General features: G+C 25.7%; 1 protein-coding gene across 1 annotated transcript in view; it reads left to right on the top strand.

Moving 5' to 3' along the window:
- Nucleotides 1-18,516, top strand: part of LOC114125235 (uncharacterized) — a 74,014-nt gene that overhangs the window by 37,067 nt on the left and 18,431 nt on the right. The window contains exons 2-3 of the mRNA XM_027988796.2: nucleotides 10,936-11,141; nucleotides 12,503-12,638. Coding sequence (XP_027844597.1) covers nucleotides 10,936-11,141; nucleotides 12,503-12,638 — 342 coding nt within the window. The remainder of the gene's footprint in view (nucleotides 1-10,935; nucleotides 11,142-12,502; nucleotides 12,639-18,516) is intronic.

Raw genomic sequence — 18,516 nt, 5'->3', positions numbered from 1 at the left:
CCCTCGTAATAAATTACAACGTATGTGATTGTACGAAAAACTATAGTTGAACACCATAATGTAGCAAATAATGCAATTTTCCCATTATTTTTTTTTCGTTTTGAATTATTACATCAAACTTTAGTGCTTTTAAATGTGTTTTAAGCCGTATAAATTATAAATAATCGTATTTTCTTTTACTTGTAATTATATTTATTTATTATATCATATAAAGAATTTTTCAAACCAGCTGTTATAGTATCACCGCAAAGCTCTCCCCTCTATAGCGTTAGTTTTAATTAGTACTTCTTGAAGTAACGATTTTTTTTTTTTCAATGGTCCTTTAAAAGTAAATATACCAATATATATATTTATTTTATTAGCCACTTAATTCTGTTTTTCACTGAATGTGTTAAACACTTCAAAACATAAAACGCATTAATATAATGTTATTATTATAGGACCATATTTTATTTATTTTTATATTTATCGTGGGAGGAGAGGTAAATTAAAGCTATTGTTATAAATATATATTATTTTTTTAGTATCTGCACAACTAATATCTAGTTATAGCATGAGTAGAACAATATTAATTTAGTGGATTGTTATTAAATAATATGTTATAACATACCTAATTGTATGTATACGTATATAATTTTATTTAATTAATTAATTGTATTATATAAAAACAATATATTGACTGAAAGTGTTAAACGTCTACTGTATATATATATATATATATATATATTAAATACTATAATTCGATGAGGGTATAAATTTTGGATTTGAAAAACTTTCACTGTTCAATGGTTATTATCAAAACGTGTATAGGATATGAAAGAATAGGGACATAAGTGAATTCTTAATAAAGCATTGGTTTAAGACTTTTTAGCATTATTCTAATATTCAAAAACAAAACTCTATACCAAGAACGCTATTAGAGTCTAGAACTTAAGTTTTGCGACGATTTTTTTCTTGAGTTATTGTTTTGTTTTCCCGAAGTTTCTTGTTAAAAACGACATTTTTAAGACAATGGGAATGCGTCAGACATGTCGGAAATAACGGGCAAATGAAATACTACACCCGGATGTCGAGCATGTGAATGGAAGAAATCTATAAAACAATTTTCAACTCTGAACAAACTATTCGATATACCTCTTTCGGATTGTTTTGATATTGGACATATATATGTTTGGAATATTTATATATTTACTAAAGATATATAGAAATAATCTATATAATATAAAGAATACACTAAAGTAAAATATTTAAAAAAATAACAATGATTACGTCATAATATTGTTTTAATGAGTAAATTTTCGAATTATTTATTTTTTATTTTTCACTTTCATCATTTTTTAATTACTGATTTTTAATACTACTCAACTGGTAAACTAATTAAACTATCTGCATAATGACATGTTATATTATAATTTGTTTTAATAAAATACTTTATAGTAGTTCCTTCTCAAAAATTATTACTTTTCGAGAGTAAGTTTGTCAGAATCTTTTAGTCTTAACAACTATGTTCTGTGTTTAAAATTATTAAAAAAATTCAAATTGTTTAAATTTTCATAAGATATTCACAATGTTTAAACTATTTAATTTGAAATGTTGTTATTATTAACAATTTCATTAATCTAAATTCAACATTTAAAAATAAACCAGTAAAGTCGTGTCTTGCTACTTTATTAAGTTATATTATTATGCAAACACAGGATATAACATAGCATTTTTATTTCTTAAAAATACGGGGTACGGGTCTTCACGAGCTTACTGTGTGAAATAAGTTGGAACGTTTTATTTCGATATACCTAGAATATATTATATTTTATTAACAAAATAAACAGTTTAAACAACTAAGAATTTATAATAGAAAGTTGAAGAAAGTTGCATAAAAGCACATTGTTGAGAATTGTTTTTAGTCCAATAAATCATGTGAACAATAGGTGATACTAAACAAAATCACGTTTTACCGGTATAATACTATTCTGTTATCTTTATATTATTTTATCAGAATCTTTAATGAACTACTGTAGTCACTACTAACTGTAAAAAATCATAAATGTATCACTAAATGTTTAAAAATCGATATTTTTTGTTTGATATCAGCAACACATTTATCTCGTGTACAAATATGTATATTTTTTTTTAAACATGCAATATTTATTATATTATATTTTGATATAAAACATTTTTCTAGTCGTAAAAGATGTCAGTAAATCACTTGGAGTTCGACCTCATCAAATACGTATTAGTCCTTAAAAAACTGTTCAAATAAAAAAAACGAAGATGATACATACTATTTATGGAATATTTTCTTTTTTTATAACAAAGATACAGAAATATTTCTATGTACCTACTTTGTTATAAGTTTTTTTCAACCATTTATCGTTATGTAAAATAAAGTATACCACCTACATATATTATTATATAATACGTTTCAAACGGTGCAAACCGAAAAAGCGTGTTTAAAAATATAACGATAAATCTCCGAAGTATACTTATTTTAAATCGCATTACAGTCTGGTTATTACCTGAAATATTAATATCATTATGCTTGTAATCTCAGAGTCATTCGACAAATACAGTATATTTCATTTGTTGTAGTATATTGTCGATGTTTGAAACATGATTTAATTAAGACACGTAGATATCGAATGTTACTATGTATTCATTTAACTACGAATTTCAATTAACTTACAGTATCAAAACCGTGCTGAACCCAATGCACAGGGCAAAATACTTTAACATGATTTATGGCGCGTGGTATATTGTATATAATATATATTATTACATCTATAGTATGCATGTAGTATGTATGTATGTTTGTATGTGTGTGTGTGTGTGTGTGTGTATGTGTATTTCGAGAATAATATGTTGTGCTTTGTCATCGGCTATTATTAGTGCCAAAACACGGTGAAGTAGTACTACTGTTTGCGGTGCTCCAAGTTAATCGATTTGTACGTCAGTCTGTCTTCGGGTATAGTCGCATAGTAGTATAATATATATTGTCTTTATGTATTTCTGATATTGTTCCGGCTTATATTTCTTTAGATATCTGACAACGTTTGTTTGGCTGTTGAATGCTATTCATTTTTTTTTAACTAAGAACTTCCTCTAACGCGTCTCAATCCTTTTATCATATATAGAAGATATATACGGACATACGGTTATTATTATTATTATTATTATTATTATTATAAATGTCAGAGTAAATAAAGTGTAACGGATTCCTCTTAATAGTATCGTTTGGTGTCTTGTTGTATAATAATAGAACATTAATGTCAGTAAACATTCGCTATGGCGGATTACCGCACGGACGGGGGTGAGTAACATTTTCTACCTCTCTGTGTCTCTGCAGTAAGTTGTACGGTTTCGAGATGATCAACATTATAGTTCGTGTACACAATTATAATCGGCAATAGCTATTATTATGGGGGATTAAAAACGTATAAATTATTTTTAAACACGCTCGAATACAATATATCTGTATGTTCTAAGCTAGCTGTAAGCTTTAAGATCACTGATTTAATTATTTTAAAGTCAAATTATCTGGAAGTTCTTCACTTCAGTTCTTGCATTAAGCTTAAGATTTGTTTGTACCTAATTGAAGCCTAATTAAAGCCTTCGTCTTATAGTGTATATTATAATTTATAGGTAATCAAATTTGTGAATAATATTTTTCAAAGCTTTTGAATGCCCCAAGCATTTACGTTATAATATTATGTGTATAGTAAAACTTTATAACTGATGTATTATGTTTTTGAATTATTTTATTGAATTTAATGTTTTCTTATGTATAAATAACTCATTTAAACTCTTCTCACTTAATTTTAAACTTATATTGCTTATTATTAATATATACGAAAAATATTTGAAGTGTAGATATATATAGCTTATTATTATATAAATGTTTTTAAAATGTCATTGCGTATAAAAAAAAAATATACAAATATATGTAAAAATCTTAAAATCTCAAGAAAAAATATTTTTAAACAATTAAATAACAACAAAATTACTAAAAATAAATTTTTTTTTTCAAATAAGAAAAAACTAAAAGTTAGTATAAGTTAGGTAGTTTTTGAATACTTATAAAAAGAAGTTGTTTCTATGTATTTTTAATATTAACTGTTAGCTACATTAAAAATGTATAAAGTATATTATATTAAGACATTAAGTTATCAAACTTTTTGGCTGAGCAAAAATTGTTTATACATATAAAAAAAACCATGATGTAAAATGTATAAATAGCTTAAAAAGCTTTTTTTTATTTAAGTATGATATCATTTATAGAAAATTCAAAGTTTTTATTTAAATTTTAAACATTTAATATAAATTTCAGGTATCTATTTGGTTATTTATTTTTGAGTTACATGAAAAAAAAAACAATATTATTTGGTTAAAAAAACTTAACTAATTTTACGTAAAAATTACCGTTTTTCCTTATTACCATATAGGTATATATTTTGTTTTGTTTTTGTTCATCTTGATTAAAAAAAAATAAAAAAAAATGTATGAAAATTCTCTAGTTGGGTTTCTTAAAAATACCAACTAGATCAATTTTGCTATCAGAAACTACCTTTAGAGTTGTAAATTATACTATTTTTTTTTTTAAACTATAAATTCGTATACAAACACAAAACATATTGTAAAATCAGAAGATTTATCTGTTTTTTAAGAAAATAAAAAAAAATTTCAATAAACGTTTCATATTTTGAATTACATTAAATCTTTTTTTTCTCGTACAAAGTCCATAATTGGATGAACAATGAAAAAAATTAAAATTAAAAACTTAGATTAATTTTAAGTTACCTATGCAACTTTTTTAGTTTGTCGCTTAGAATCTGTTTATAATATTGTTAAAAATATCAAAATTGATCAATTACAATAAGTAAAATACATTTTATTAAACAAACAAAAATATAATCATAGATTATCAAGAAAATCACAAACAGAAAAAGTCTGTGGAAAATGAAACCCTCTAGTATCGATCAATAACCGTCCAACGTCTGTCAAAGAGTCACACATTGTTGGATTCATAAACGATTTGTCTTCTTTAGTGCGTAACATTCAGTCGTAACTTTTCGTGTTAATTTCGTAAAACGCTAGTAGGTTGTAATCGTATATAATGTACATATATATATATATATATAAGTATATATACAGTTTGTAGTTTGGGAATCGCGTGAGAAACACTTGCAGTATTCGCGGGGGTACGACGCGAGTGACTAGGAAATATATGGCCCGGACGGATTTCTAATTCGCGATGTTTGGCGTCGGGACCGTACCGTTAAGTAAAATAAAATAATAAGTGGAAAATTCTCCACGAGCGTCGAGTGGGCGCCGCCACCACCAGTCGCCACCACTGTTTATACGACCCGTTATACTGCCGCCGCAAGGGCGTATAGCAACGACTTTTATTATACGATGTCACAGTCGTGTGTGTTTTGAGAAAATCGGCGGTAGCGGTGGCGACATTAGAGAAACGTTCGGTCCCGAAGACATTTAAACGAAATAATATATTGTATATTATATGTATATACTCGCGTTATATATTATTTATGGAACTCGTGGGAAGAATTTTCGGCAGTCGACACAAAAATATAATGTGTGTTTTCGGTACACTAGGAGCAGTTATGATGGTACGGTAGTGGTGACAGGGAGGGCGAGTTTCCATCGAACGGTGTGGTGAGGTGCCCTGTTGGTTATGTATTGCGGGCGGTATATGTGGCGCTAGCGGGTGCGTGCGTGTGCAGACCGATATATTAAAGAGTACGAGGAGTGCTATTGACATCCGAGGGCAGTCCTTTTACCCGATATTCCCCCTGTCGGTTGTTTATCCCACACCACCCTTATAATCGACAAACCCACCCCTATATTGACAACCCGTCAAATTGGAATGTCCTCTAATGTAAACACGAGGGCGCCGGTGGTAATGGATTCATCGTTTACTCATCATTTTCGGAGATCGACACCACTATTTAGTCGGATTTAATATCTGTTTGCACGCGTGCGTGCAGGAAACACATAATAATATTATAAAATATTATGTGCAATGATATACCGCAGTTGCGGTCGTTCATCGAATATGACGATGGGTGGATACGGCAGATTACGTCGTTGGCCCTTGGTTTAGTTGTAAGCAGCTATTGTTTAATTATTAACCCTGTATTACTGTATGTATTTTAGATTCGGATCAGTACGTTCAGCACCGTATATATTACGTTTACCACTAAAATGTTTTAGTTATTAAAACTACCTTGATTAAAATATTTTCCTTTGAAGGAGATTTTTTTTTTTTTTTTTTTTTAATAGAAGAAAAATCAATAGTTTCACGTGACCGTGTTTATCGATTGACATATTACACACTATTTTATAGTCGGTACTTCAAATACGGAATAGGTAATTAAAAAAAAAAAAAAAATTATCGGGATTTTCCGAGTTCATCTACGTGCATACAAAAAAAAAGTACACACAATGTAGGTACGTGCAAAAGGAGAAAACGAACTTCAGATAGTACGTTTTAATTGAGATTTGTTTTTTGAATGCAATTATTTATCATCGATTTCAAAATTTAACATCACGACGCTCTACATTATTATTGTGCTGCCTCACGACACCCGGTCGACGTATCCAGTCGGTATTGTTCGTTTGTCAATATTATTGTATCTGAAGCCATTGATTGAGTTATAATGTATATATGTATTATACATTATATTGTATGCGTACCAAAACCCCTTACAAATCACAATGTGAATGAGTTTGGATATGTTATTATCATAATTATTAATCATTGTTATTGTTTGGTAATCTGTGTGGACGAAAAACTGAAAGCATTCATTTTCGCCCGAATCGATAAACATATTATTATTATTACATTATGCTGTTTGAAAATTGGTGTTTTTGCGGAACAAAAGCAGTTCAGTCATATTGTATATGTATACGCTTTGCACATATAACTTACACGAACATTTTCTGGTAATTTAACGGTTACAGTATTATTTGCTGCAATAGTTGTATGCTTGTTTGACTGGCGATATCATAAATCGATTCTAAAATATATCATATCATTTATAACGCGTTAACATTTAAATTGTATAATAGCACCTACTACACTATAACAATTTAAATTAAAATGAGATGATCAGCTGCAATATATATATATATTATGTGTGATACTTGTATTTTTTTTAAATAAGTTTTGAACTTGATGGTAAAAAAATAATTATTATTAAAATATGTAACTGCAAATAACATCATTATGAATCGTATTTTTTATCTCATCTCAAAAAAAATCGATAATGAGTGATAATATTCATAAAAAATTGGTGTAAATATACCTTTATATTTTCATAACTAATTGTTGTGTCAAAACGCACGAGCGATCGTGTCTGAATAAAATGGTATTTATTGCAGTTTAATTAATGTTCGTTTTTAAAATTGATTTTTCAAAACGAAACCATAGTTATTAATATTGTAAATATTATTTAATACATATTTTAGTAGCTGCATTTAGTTTTAAAATCATAATTAATCATATAATGTAAAATGTTTTTAGTTATACCATCTACTGAAATACCTAACACCTGATATTTCATATGTAATTTATCATGCAGGACGTTTGTATATACCTATATTATAATACGTATATATTTATTATTATTATTATTTTTTTTTTTAATAATAACTCTGATAATAATGGTTCAAAAATAATGTTTAAAACAATTTATTGTAAAATAATAATTTATCGAATAACTTTTGTAGTAAAAATTAAACTAAAATTAATCGTTTCATGTTGTTACCGGAAATATGGTTATTTGTATAATATATTTATACCTTTTTTTCTATTACTTTTAAGTATATTGCATATACTTAGTATTGACAAGATAAATGTATTAATTCAATTTAAAAAAAAAAATGATTTTTTTTAACGAAAAATAAATATATAAACACTGGTATCGAAAGTATATCAATTACGTACATATTTTATTGAAATTAAAATTATATTAAGTGAACTCATTTCACTTCCTTTACGTGAATTCAATTATTTATTTTATTTTTAATGAAACAAAAATATTTAAACTAAATAATATTAATGTGTTACATAAGTAAAATCTCGAACAGTTTTATACAATATACACTATATAATATAAAAAAATATATATCAGAAATTAGAATAACATTGAAGTTAATTATAAAAAAGGATAATAAACATAAAAAATATGTATAATTTCAAGTAAACAATTTAATATGCGGACTTATAATATTTTGAAAATTTAAAAATGAATATAATGTTTTTTTTATTTGTTTCTTAATATTGTACGCCAAAAGTAAAATAATAAATTATGAGTATGTTATAAGTTATAAGTTGTAACTTATAATTTTTAGACATCACTTAGTTGAAAAATACTATACGGGATATATAATGTAACATTGTAACATCTAAATAACTTCTTCAGTAATGCCTTCTACACAAAAAATGAATGAAAGTTAAAATAAATTAAAAACTATGTAAAATTTCTTAAGTTCAAGTTAAGATTTATTATATGGTCGAATAAAAGTATTGCTTTGCTTAAAATAAGACAACTTGGTTTAAATTAATTAACTTGAATGTTTGAAATTAAATTATATATTTTATTCCGTTATTGTTCAGTTGTCACTTGCCATCTCTTGCAAAATTCGTATACGAGTACTTCAATAAAAATTATTAAAACTGTTTTTAAATGTATTGACTGAAGATACCTATTATAATATGGTATAAGTATCTTAAAATAGTAATAAAAATGGATGCGTTTTGGAAATTAAAATTGTTCAATACAGTTTTAATACTAATATAATATTAATAGTCATTTATTTACTTTTATATTAATAATATTGCTATATTATATATTTTTTAAAATTTTAAAGTAACGTTATTTAGGAAATAATATTATTATTTAGTGCTAAAATTATACTTTTTAAAATGTTTACTTTTCCTATATTGTTTTAACATATTTTTTTTTAAATTTAAGAAAAGCTTTGTTGAAATTAATTTGGAAAAAACTATATTTAGATTAAAACAAAAACATTTTATTTATATATTCATATTTTATACAATAAATAATATGAAATAATGTTTATAATTGTATTTATATTATATTTCAGTATACACAACAGCCATATCAGATAGTAGAATAATAATATGTATATTTTATTTAACATACGTAACCGTGATTCAAATAGTAACGATTATAAAGTTTTCAAGAACTATGATCTTGAAGAGACAACGTTTTGAACTGATGACTTTATAATTTGAAATTTAAACACATTTAAAGACCGTATATATAATATAATATAATTGTATACATATATTGATGTGTACATAAATATATATAAATTTTAATGCTATACGTGTATAGTATCACAGTTCTCATTGCAGCACATGGCTTTTACGCCAGATGTTAAGTACAGATACATCGTATATTACTTATGAAGCCTGCAGCGATTTTTTTTTTTAAATTACAAAATAAGATATGAAACGTAATATTTATTTACGATTTCTAAAAAACAACACCCAGAAGTAGTTCTTACTCACATTACTTAGAAGTAGAATAAGTGAATTTTATTCATAATTTGATAGAATATTATTAGACCGTTTGTTTATTTCTCAAAGGAAATGGAATTTAATTTAACGAAATAATTTAAGAACGAATTCCGATATAAAATTTGTAGTTTATACTTGTTTAATGAATACAATACTGTTTCTAACACAACATGAGTTTTCATATTTTAGTTTTATTTATGTTTTTTAAGCCTAATTGTGCTTAATTTTCTAGTACTTCGTTGTAAAATGTATTGCAACCAAATAATTATATTAAGTCATACACTATTACTTATATTCTATTATAAAATTTATAATTTTTGATGATGCTTATTGTTGAATTCTATTCCTAGAAGTTTTATTTATTATTATTTTATTGATATTTTATTATTAACTAAATCCTTTAACTATAGTGTATGTATTTTATAACGCGTTTTGTCATTTATTGATTTCATTAAGCTATTGCATTATAATTGCTATCGTATTATTGAGTATTATAAGATTTAAGAATTCTTGCAGAATATTTTTTTTTTTTAATTATTTATTATGCATTTGATAAAGAACAGAACTAACTTTATTCTTGGTCACAGAATTATAGTTTTAATAATATATATTATATTATCTTATATGAATCATGATAAACTTTTAATATTATACATTTAAAAAAATAAATTTATCAGGCAAGTTGCAAAAAATACAGGAAAAGTAAAATTCGTTCGAAAGTTTCAAAATATTTTTAAAGTTAAAAATAAAGTAAATATTCTACGAGTTTCCACGGTGTAAAAGTACTCAACTTTCACTTAAATTCGGTTTTTTTTAAGATAAAATAATCTAAATTAATATAATATATTATTTCCTTGTTATAGGGAATCAGTGACGTATTAATGTATTAACTCGGTTAACCAAAAACTCATGCTATATTTTATATCCAGCAGAAGAAATAAATATATATTTATTTTAAAAAGATAATAATAATACCATAAGTACAAAATATTTTATAGGCATAATGTAGTATGTTTTATATATGATGAATTTTCAAATATTATCCATACATTTTATTTCTAACAAAATACGCGTTTTACTTAAATCATAGAGTTTATAAAATTAACTAATAACTTTATACATTGTATTCTATTATTATTATTATTATTATTATTACTAAATTTAAACCTTATACTATTATAAACTATTAAAAGTTATGAATGAATTCGTTCGAAAATATATAATACATAATCGAAAACTTGGACTATTGAAATCGTAACGATTTGTCAAAAAACACCGCAATGTAAAAATAACAATAGCTTAGTTTTAGATACGTCGTATAATATTATGACGATGATCACAGACTCATATTCCTTTGCGTTGTGTTTCAGGATGCGACAGTTTATCCAACATGAGCATAACGGTTCCTGTGGCCGTGGCTTCCGGTGAGTCAGCCAAGATGACGTGCACTTACGATCTAGAATCCGATCCACTGTACACGGTCAAATGGTACAAAGGTCGGCAAGAGTTCTTCAGGTACGTGCCAAAAGAATTGCCACACACCAGAGTGTTTCCGTGGCCCGGCATAAACGTAGACGTAAGTGTACCAAATGACAATACAATTTTAATAATGATAATATATACCATTGTGCAAAATATTATTCAGTTTATCGTGTACACGCGCTTTTGATTATACTTATTATTATTGTATTAAAAGCGGCACGTGTGTGTGGGACGCGACCCGGCAGTGTTGTACACTGCTACGTTTTTACATCAAAGATGAAACCTCTAATGGAAATTTATCGTTTACCATTCCGAAACACTCCACAGAATACCATTAAATTATTGTATTTATACGAAACGTTAATGAATGATCAAACATTATAAAGTATAATACATGATATTATAGAGTGCGCACTGGCACGTGAAATAACTCGGTCAAGTACGTTTATTATTTCTATGTTGTATTTAAACCGACAAAAAAAATTAAAAATAAGAAAAACAAACAAACAATAACTACTTATATGTTACATACGTAGCATGGTATTGAACAGAAATTATCTCGTTTAATAGTTTCTAGTAGAAAACTATTATACATTTTATTTTAAAATTTAATCTACAGTAATTAAATTAAAATATAGTAGAATATTTTTTAATTACAACTAATCTTCAAAAAGAATTACTTTGTAGTCGTTTTGTCGTATATATTATATAATATATTACACTAACATGTTGAAATTAAAAATACTTATTTTCAATTATTAAATTCTAGGTAAATACTTAAATTAGTTCATAATAAAAGAGTATTGTAATTTTACTCTTTCACTCAAAACATTTTATTTAATAAATGTAAAACAATCATGATCTTGTATTTACATTATATGTAACCTTAAACTTTTTTATAATTTAAATTTAATTCATATATCTAGTTAATTATTTAGTTTAAGTATACTTTTTTTGTCTTGTTATTAAACGGTCTTCTTGGAACCAAAATGGTACTTTTTACTGAGCTTTTGAATTCTTCATGGGTATTTATATTTTTTCTTACGTTATCTCATTAAAGTTTATTTCCCCTGTCAAGGTCGTATTGTCCTCATTTTATACATAACGATTCATCCTAAAAGTTTATATTCAATTAACATACTTAAATTTTATTTTAAATGTTATGTGTCCATTATATTAAATACATTTCCATAAATATATTTTTATATTCCTGACAATATTTTTTATCATTTAAAATATTGAAAAAAATGCTGACAATTTGTAAACATTTTTATAATTTGAAAGTGATTAGTATATATTTTATCTACATAATTCAATTAAAGGATGGATGTCTAATTGGTTTTTATAGCGTTATACGCATATTTATAGTAATATTATGTAACAATTGTATGTATTATTTTATATTTTTCATATAATTAATTAGGTACATCGATTTTATGTTTGTATGTTAATCAGGTTAGCCAATCAGGACCTAATCAAGTGGTATTACGAGATGTTAGAAGACACTTGTCAGGAAAATACCGATGTGAGGTGTCAGCAGACGCACCATCATTTCACACCAAAATCGTATCCTCTTGGATGCACGTCGTCTGTAAGTATTAGCATTATTTAAATAATACCAGTTTGTACAAATATGGATTACTCTAAAATGACACAGACGATATAATATATGACGTAAAAATATATTATTTTTATGTATATATTATACTTTAAAATACATATTTATTGATTTAAATTATGATTTATAATAAAATTTATTTTTTTTTAAATCTGCCAATATGTTACTCACTTTAATAAAATTAAATTTGACGTTGAATATGATTTAATTTAGATATCACTGTGTTGATGTGTTTTGATATTATATTTACTGACAACTTACAAAATGAATAGTATTTTTATATGATGTTATCTATAAAAGTATAATGTATTTGAAAATGTGTTTATTAATGATGAATTATCCGTTCGGTAAATAAAAAATAAATACCTTGCGTACACCTAATATTATGCTTTAGAACAATTATTATTGGCCATATTATAATGATATGCCATACACATCAACCACACTTAACACAAATGTTATTTTTTATTCATAAACTCCAGTCATAAATTTTAACGAGGGGCATAAAAGTAACATTTGTCTATTTATAATACTTTCTTGCGGATAATCTGGCTTTTTTTAATTTAAACCCAAATGTTTCTCTACCTTAATTTCAAGGGTATAATTAAATACAATTTAAATACATTATTTAACTATTAAATTTGATTTTGTTTTACACGCTTGATAAATATTTGAAATTAATATTATAGTGAGTATAATTCAAAATAACTATACCATCAGTCCTCCTGGATTGTCCAATTTGTTTCGGTTAGTTTAACCTTTGTTTTATTTCATAAACAACAACAAATAATATTTTATTCTGAAATATATTATGACACTGCAGCAACAAATAATTTATTTTTGTGTTAGATAAAAGTATATTATTATATTGTCAGAATCTGTGATTAAAAATCGTGTTGTAGAAAAATGTCGACGTGTTAATTTGAAAAAATAAATTTTGAAGGTATACATCTGTGTCCATAATGTTTACGTAATCATCGTTAGTGGTAATGGTGTAAATATATATGTATTGTTACCTAATATTAGTGAAGTACTAAGTTTAGTATATTTTAATAAAACTGTTTTGTATATAATTATTTAACTGTGTACATAATATTAAAATTTACAATTATTATATAATAAATAAAAAAAAAAAAAAAAACGCTATTGGCGCTCATTACATTTTTTTATTGGATTTATTCAATATAAACATGTGTGAAATAAATCAATAAAATACATATCTATTTTGATTATACAACTAACTCACATATTTTACATTTCAATGTATTTCAAGTGTTGAAAAATCTAATTCGAGATACGTCTAGTAAAATAATTATCACATAAAAATGGTGTAGCTAAATTGCCTATATATATCGCCGTGTTACCATAATGTTTTACGAATAAAAAGAACGCGTGTCTTAAAAGATGTATAGAAAAAATAGAAAAAGAAAAAATACATCAAATAAATCATCTGATAATATAATCTTTTTCAATTATTATGAATTAAAGTTTATTTTTTTGTAATTTTTTTTATTAATATACTGTGGTATTATTTAGAGCAAATAAGCATACAGTAATAGATAAAAAAAATATCTAAATTGAAAAAATAAAATGAATAGTAACTTACTTAGTAGCCTAACATATTTCTTTAAATACCTATTAAATTGGCAAAAATAAATTAAAAATATCATTAAGTAAAATTTATAAGAACATAATATACCTATGGAAAAGTAGTTTCTACAAAATGTTTTTTTTAAATTATAACAAAATTATAAAATATCGTTAGGTATTTATCTTAAAATAAGTGATTTTGTCCAAATTTTAAATTAAAATGTCAATAAAAATACTGAGAATATTAATATTTTTGATATATATTGATTAAAAAAAAAGAGCTTTGTATAATTTTTTTTAGTATTTTCACAGTGAATTATTTTTAATTGGCGTTTATAGATAAAATATTTTTAAAAAATTAAAATTTTGTACGTTTATAAATAGCTCAAAGTAATCTAAATTTTTTTAAAAATGCATCGTAAATAAAAAAACAACAATGTAAACATTTGAAAAAACATTTTAGTATCTATGGTTACTTGTTTTTGAGTTACACCAAAAGAATAAAATAAAGTTTGTTAAAAATTGGATTTATTTTAAAATCCACGAGTTTCATTACATTATATACTCCCCTCCCCCCCCCACATAATATAAAAAAACAAATTATTGTAAAACCAATACGTTAATTTCTCTGCTTAGAAAATAAAAGTATTCAAAAGTTAAATATTTAGTAAATATTTCATTATTGTGCATCATTGCAGCATTGCAATAGTTCAATGTGACTCATCAAAATCGTGAAAAATACCTCCAAAAATATCATATCTAAAACATTTTATTATACCAGTGTCGATGTTTTAATTACAATCATACTATCTACAGTGGACTTATTATTCTAAATATTCAAATCATGGCATAAACAATTATCATTTAATCTAGTTTATATTGTACACGTCTTTGGAGTGTGTGCATCAGCTGCCACCTGAATTTGCAGCTTTAGTTCAAACAAATTGTGTTTATAGATGTACAGTACAGTAATAAAATTATGCTTGTATAGAGATTAGTATAAATTAATGTCGTGGACATTATTTTATAATGTCATAATATATATTTTAATTACGGACTGGCGGAGAAAACGACGACCAGTCGTTTTGTGTAATAACAACTGGCGTGGCGGCAGTGGTAGTGGCTTGACGATTTTTACTTAAACGGTCTGTTTTTTTTTTCGTCGTTTTTTATCCCTCGAACGCCTTGCTGCCACTATTATTGCTCTCTATCGTGGGCAGCTAGCGGCCTTCGTGACGTCTATTAATAACGCGGAATTTATCGAGTTTTTCCGCGTGTTTTGGCGGGTCGTGGACCACCCGCACAAATCCGACCATTAAGACTATAAAAGTAATTAAGCCAGACGACCGCGTAAGGGATGTGCGTTGTTGTACGAGTGGGTGTGTGTGTAGGAAAGGAAGAGTCGGGGTGTGAATAATATTGTTTGCCCCAAAAGAAAGCCGTTAGTGACAGCTGTGTTTTTTTCGCGAGTCGCGTCGCCGTGGTGTAAATTTTAATCCCGGGTCGCCGTGGCGGGCACGCAAAAATACTTTTGTGTCGTTATGAGTGTGTGTGTGTTTGTATGTGCGTGTGTTCAATCTCGTACCCGGCAAAGATCCAAAATAAATAAACTGAAACGACGGGAGACGTTGCACGAACAAGACCAGAAAAAAATAAAAAGAAGAATACCGAAGAAAAGTTATAGTTGGTTTTGTAGTTTACCGCATGGCCTATTTCAACACCCGACAACTTTGACGGGTTTTCGAACGATATAGAAAATGAAACGCTGCTTTCCTCTGTGAAATATTCAATAACAATAGAATATATAATAAGCAGTTTTAGATATCGTTATTAATGAAATAATATATCCCTGCGTAATACTTATCTACGTTCAAATCTACACCACCGTCTCGTCATATTATGTACACTTATAATATTGGATTTTTCCTAATGTCTTATTCTTAAACCAGATGGGTGGGGGAGGGGAGATATTTGATTATTATTTGAACATGAGATTAAAATGAATATAAATTTCAATTTTTTATATCATCCACAACTATTCGGTGAAATTGTATTGTCAAAGTTTGCATTGTACTAGCAATATAAGTAGACGCTATAAAACCCATCGTATGAATATGATTACTTTGTATAATATCTCGCTCAGGGACATTTGGAAAACATAAATATTATATAATTATATTTATATATTATATATACATGTATTGCATTTCCCAGTGTTCTTATAAGAGCGTATAGTTTAATTCTAATATCCAATACGTTGTGTTTGTTCAGTATAATTAGATTTTGTTTGTATTTGTGTTATTTTTAATCAAAGTTTTTCATTGTTTTAAATCCAAAGCGGAGTTATTAATGTATTGGTTTTACATAGATTTTATGTTATTTACTTTTATTATTATTATTATTATTTTGTATCTATGCTACATTGTGAAATATTAAAAATAATTTAATCTTCAAATTTGTGATTATACAATAGAAATTGTATTTAATTGGTACTTTGGGAAGTTAAAAATAAAACAATATCAGTATTATAATTATAAAAAAAAATTGAAAAATTAGTGAAAATAAGTTTTCAATAAAATTGATATTTTATAGTTGTTGTAATTTAACTAAGAATAATGTAATTTAGGGATTTTACATTCTCATCAAATTTTTAAATTTGTTTATTTTATATAATTATAAAATATTTTGGAATATTTTAGCTCTTTTTATGTTAGGGAATTAAAGATATTTAAAGTTATGTTAGAGTTTTTCAAGATTTATGTATGATAAAATTATTTTCTGCTTTGTGTAGATGTTGAGTAAACCTCATTATTGCGAAGTAAGCCTTTATAATAAATGTATTAAATTATTTGAAATCAAAGATAAACCAATGCATATGAAAAACGTATCTGAGCGAAGACGGTCCCCAGCGTACACCACTAAATATTTTTCATGATATATTTATGTTACTATTAGTAAAATATTAGAATGAATAATTTTTACAACAACCACGCATATTTTGAAAATATTTTGTGTATAAAATAAAATAACATAATAATATTATGTTAAAAGTTTCAAACTACGAAATTATATTTTTAAATTACAACCCAATAACTATAATCGTTATTCTTCGTTTAAATATCTAAGTTTGTCCAAATATAAGCTTAAATTATCTATAAAAAATGGTAGTTTTATAATATATTTAAGATTTTTTGGTTACAGTATGAAATACTCTTGAGAAACCTTGTACTACATTCTCAATGCATTTCTCACTGCTATAATGTATTGATAAATGTATTCATCTCATACTCTGCTACTCTTGTGATCTCTAATACCATTATAATACCACCCTCAAGAACAGAGTTATTTATGTGATAGTGTACTCAGTAAACAGTATTATATTATTTTATTACTATTTCAAATATTCAATGAATCAATGGTATATACTACGTTGCCATATCGTGGTGTTTATTTGATTAAGTATATACGTTTCTACGACCTGTAAAATTAAATTAAAAAAAAAAAAAAACTTTGTTTATATCAAAATAACTTTGTTGAATATAATGAGGTAGATATGTTTAAATTATATATTATGTGACCAGCTCAATGAGAAGGAGATATAATATTCAGCACCTATTATATAGATTATTCCAGTATTTTTTAATATAAGTTATCAATCATCATCATATTATTATTGTGGTTGCTGTTGTTAGAGATGCGATGAGATGATATTTTCTAAATACAATAAACTATATAAATATAAATGAAAATATAATGATTGTTAAACCTAACTAAATTATTTGATTTTATCAATTCTTTGGAATAAAATGTAGAGATATGACACGCCCAAAAATAAATCTAACAACAGATTCAGTTTATTATTTTAATGTAAAAAAAAATATTTTTATTTCCATAACCCCTGAAGTAAGTACTCATTATGTACTTATATAATTGTGTAAATGTGAATTACCTACCGGTAAACATAATAATATTTTGTGTATATTATTAACTGTTTTTATCAATCATGAAGAATTTTTTTATTACTTTTTTTTAAACATATATTATATAAAGCATTTATGTTTACCTTTTCTAGTTTAAATAATAAATGACAAATACTTCTTCCTTCAATTCCAGAGTTTATGAAAAAACAAATCTCTACCATAAAAATATTCATTTGTTAGAAGAGAATTTTACGTGGAACAGTTTTAATGTTTGAATAAACTTTAAAATATTGCGGTTTATTTAAATATATATATATATATATTATATTTAAATAAAGTTA

This window comes from Aphis gossypii, chromosome 1, assembly GCF_020184175.1.
Source record: "Aphis gossypii isolate Hap1 chromosome 1, ASM2018417v2, whole genome shotgun sequence".
NCBI lineage: Eukaryota > Metazoa > Arthropoda > Insecta > Hemiptera > Aphididae > Aphis > Aphis gossypii.
The sequence above is the reverse complement of the archived record's forward strand: the minus strand, read 5'-3'. Positions and strand labels throughout refer to the sequence as shown.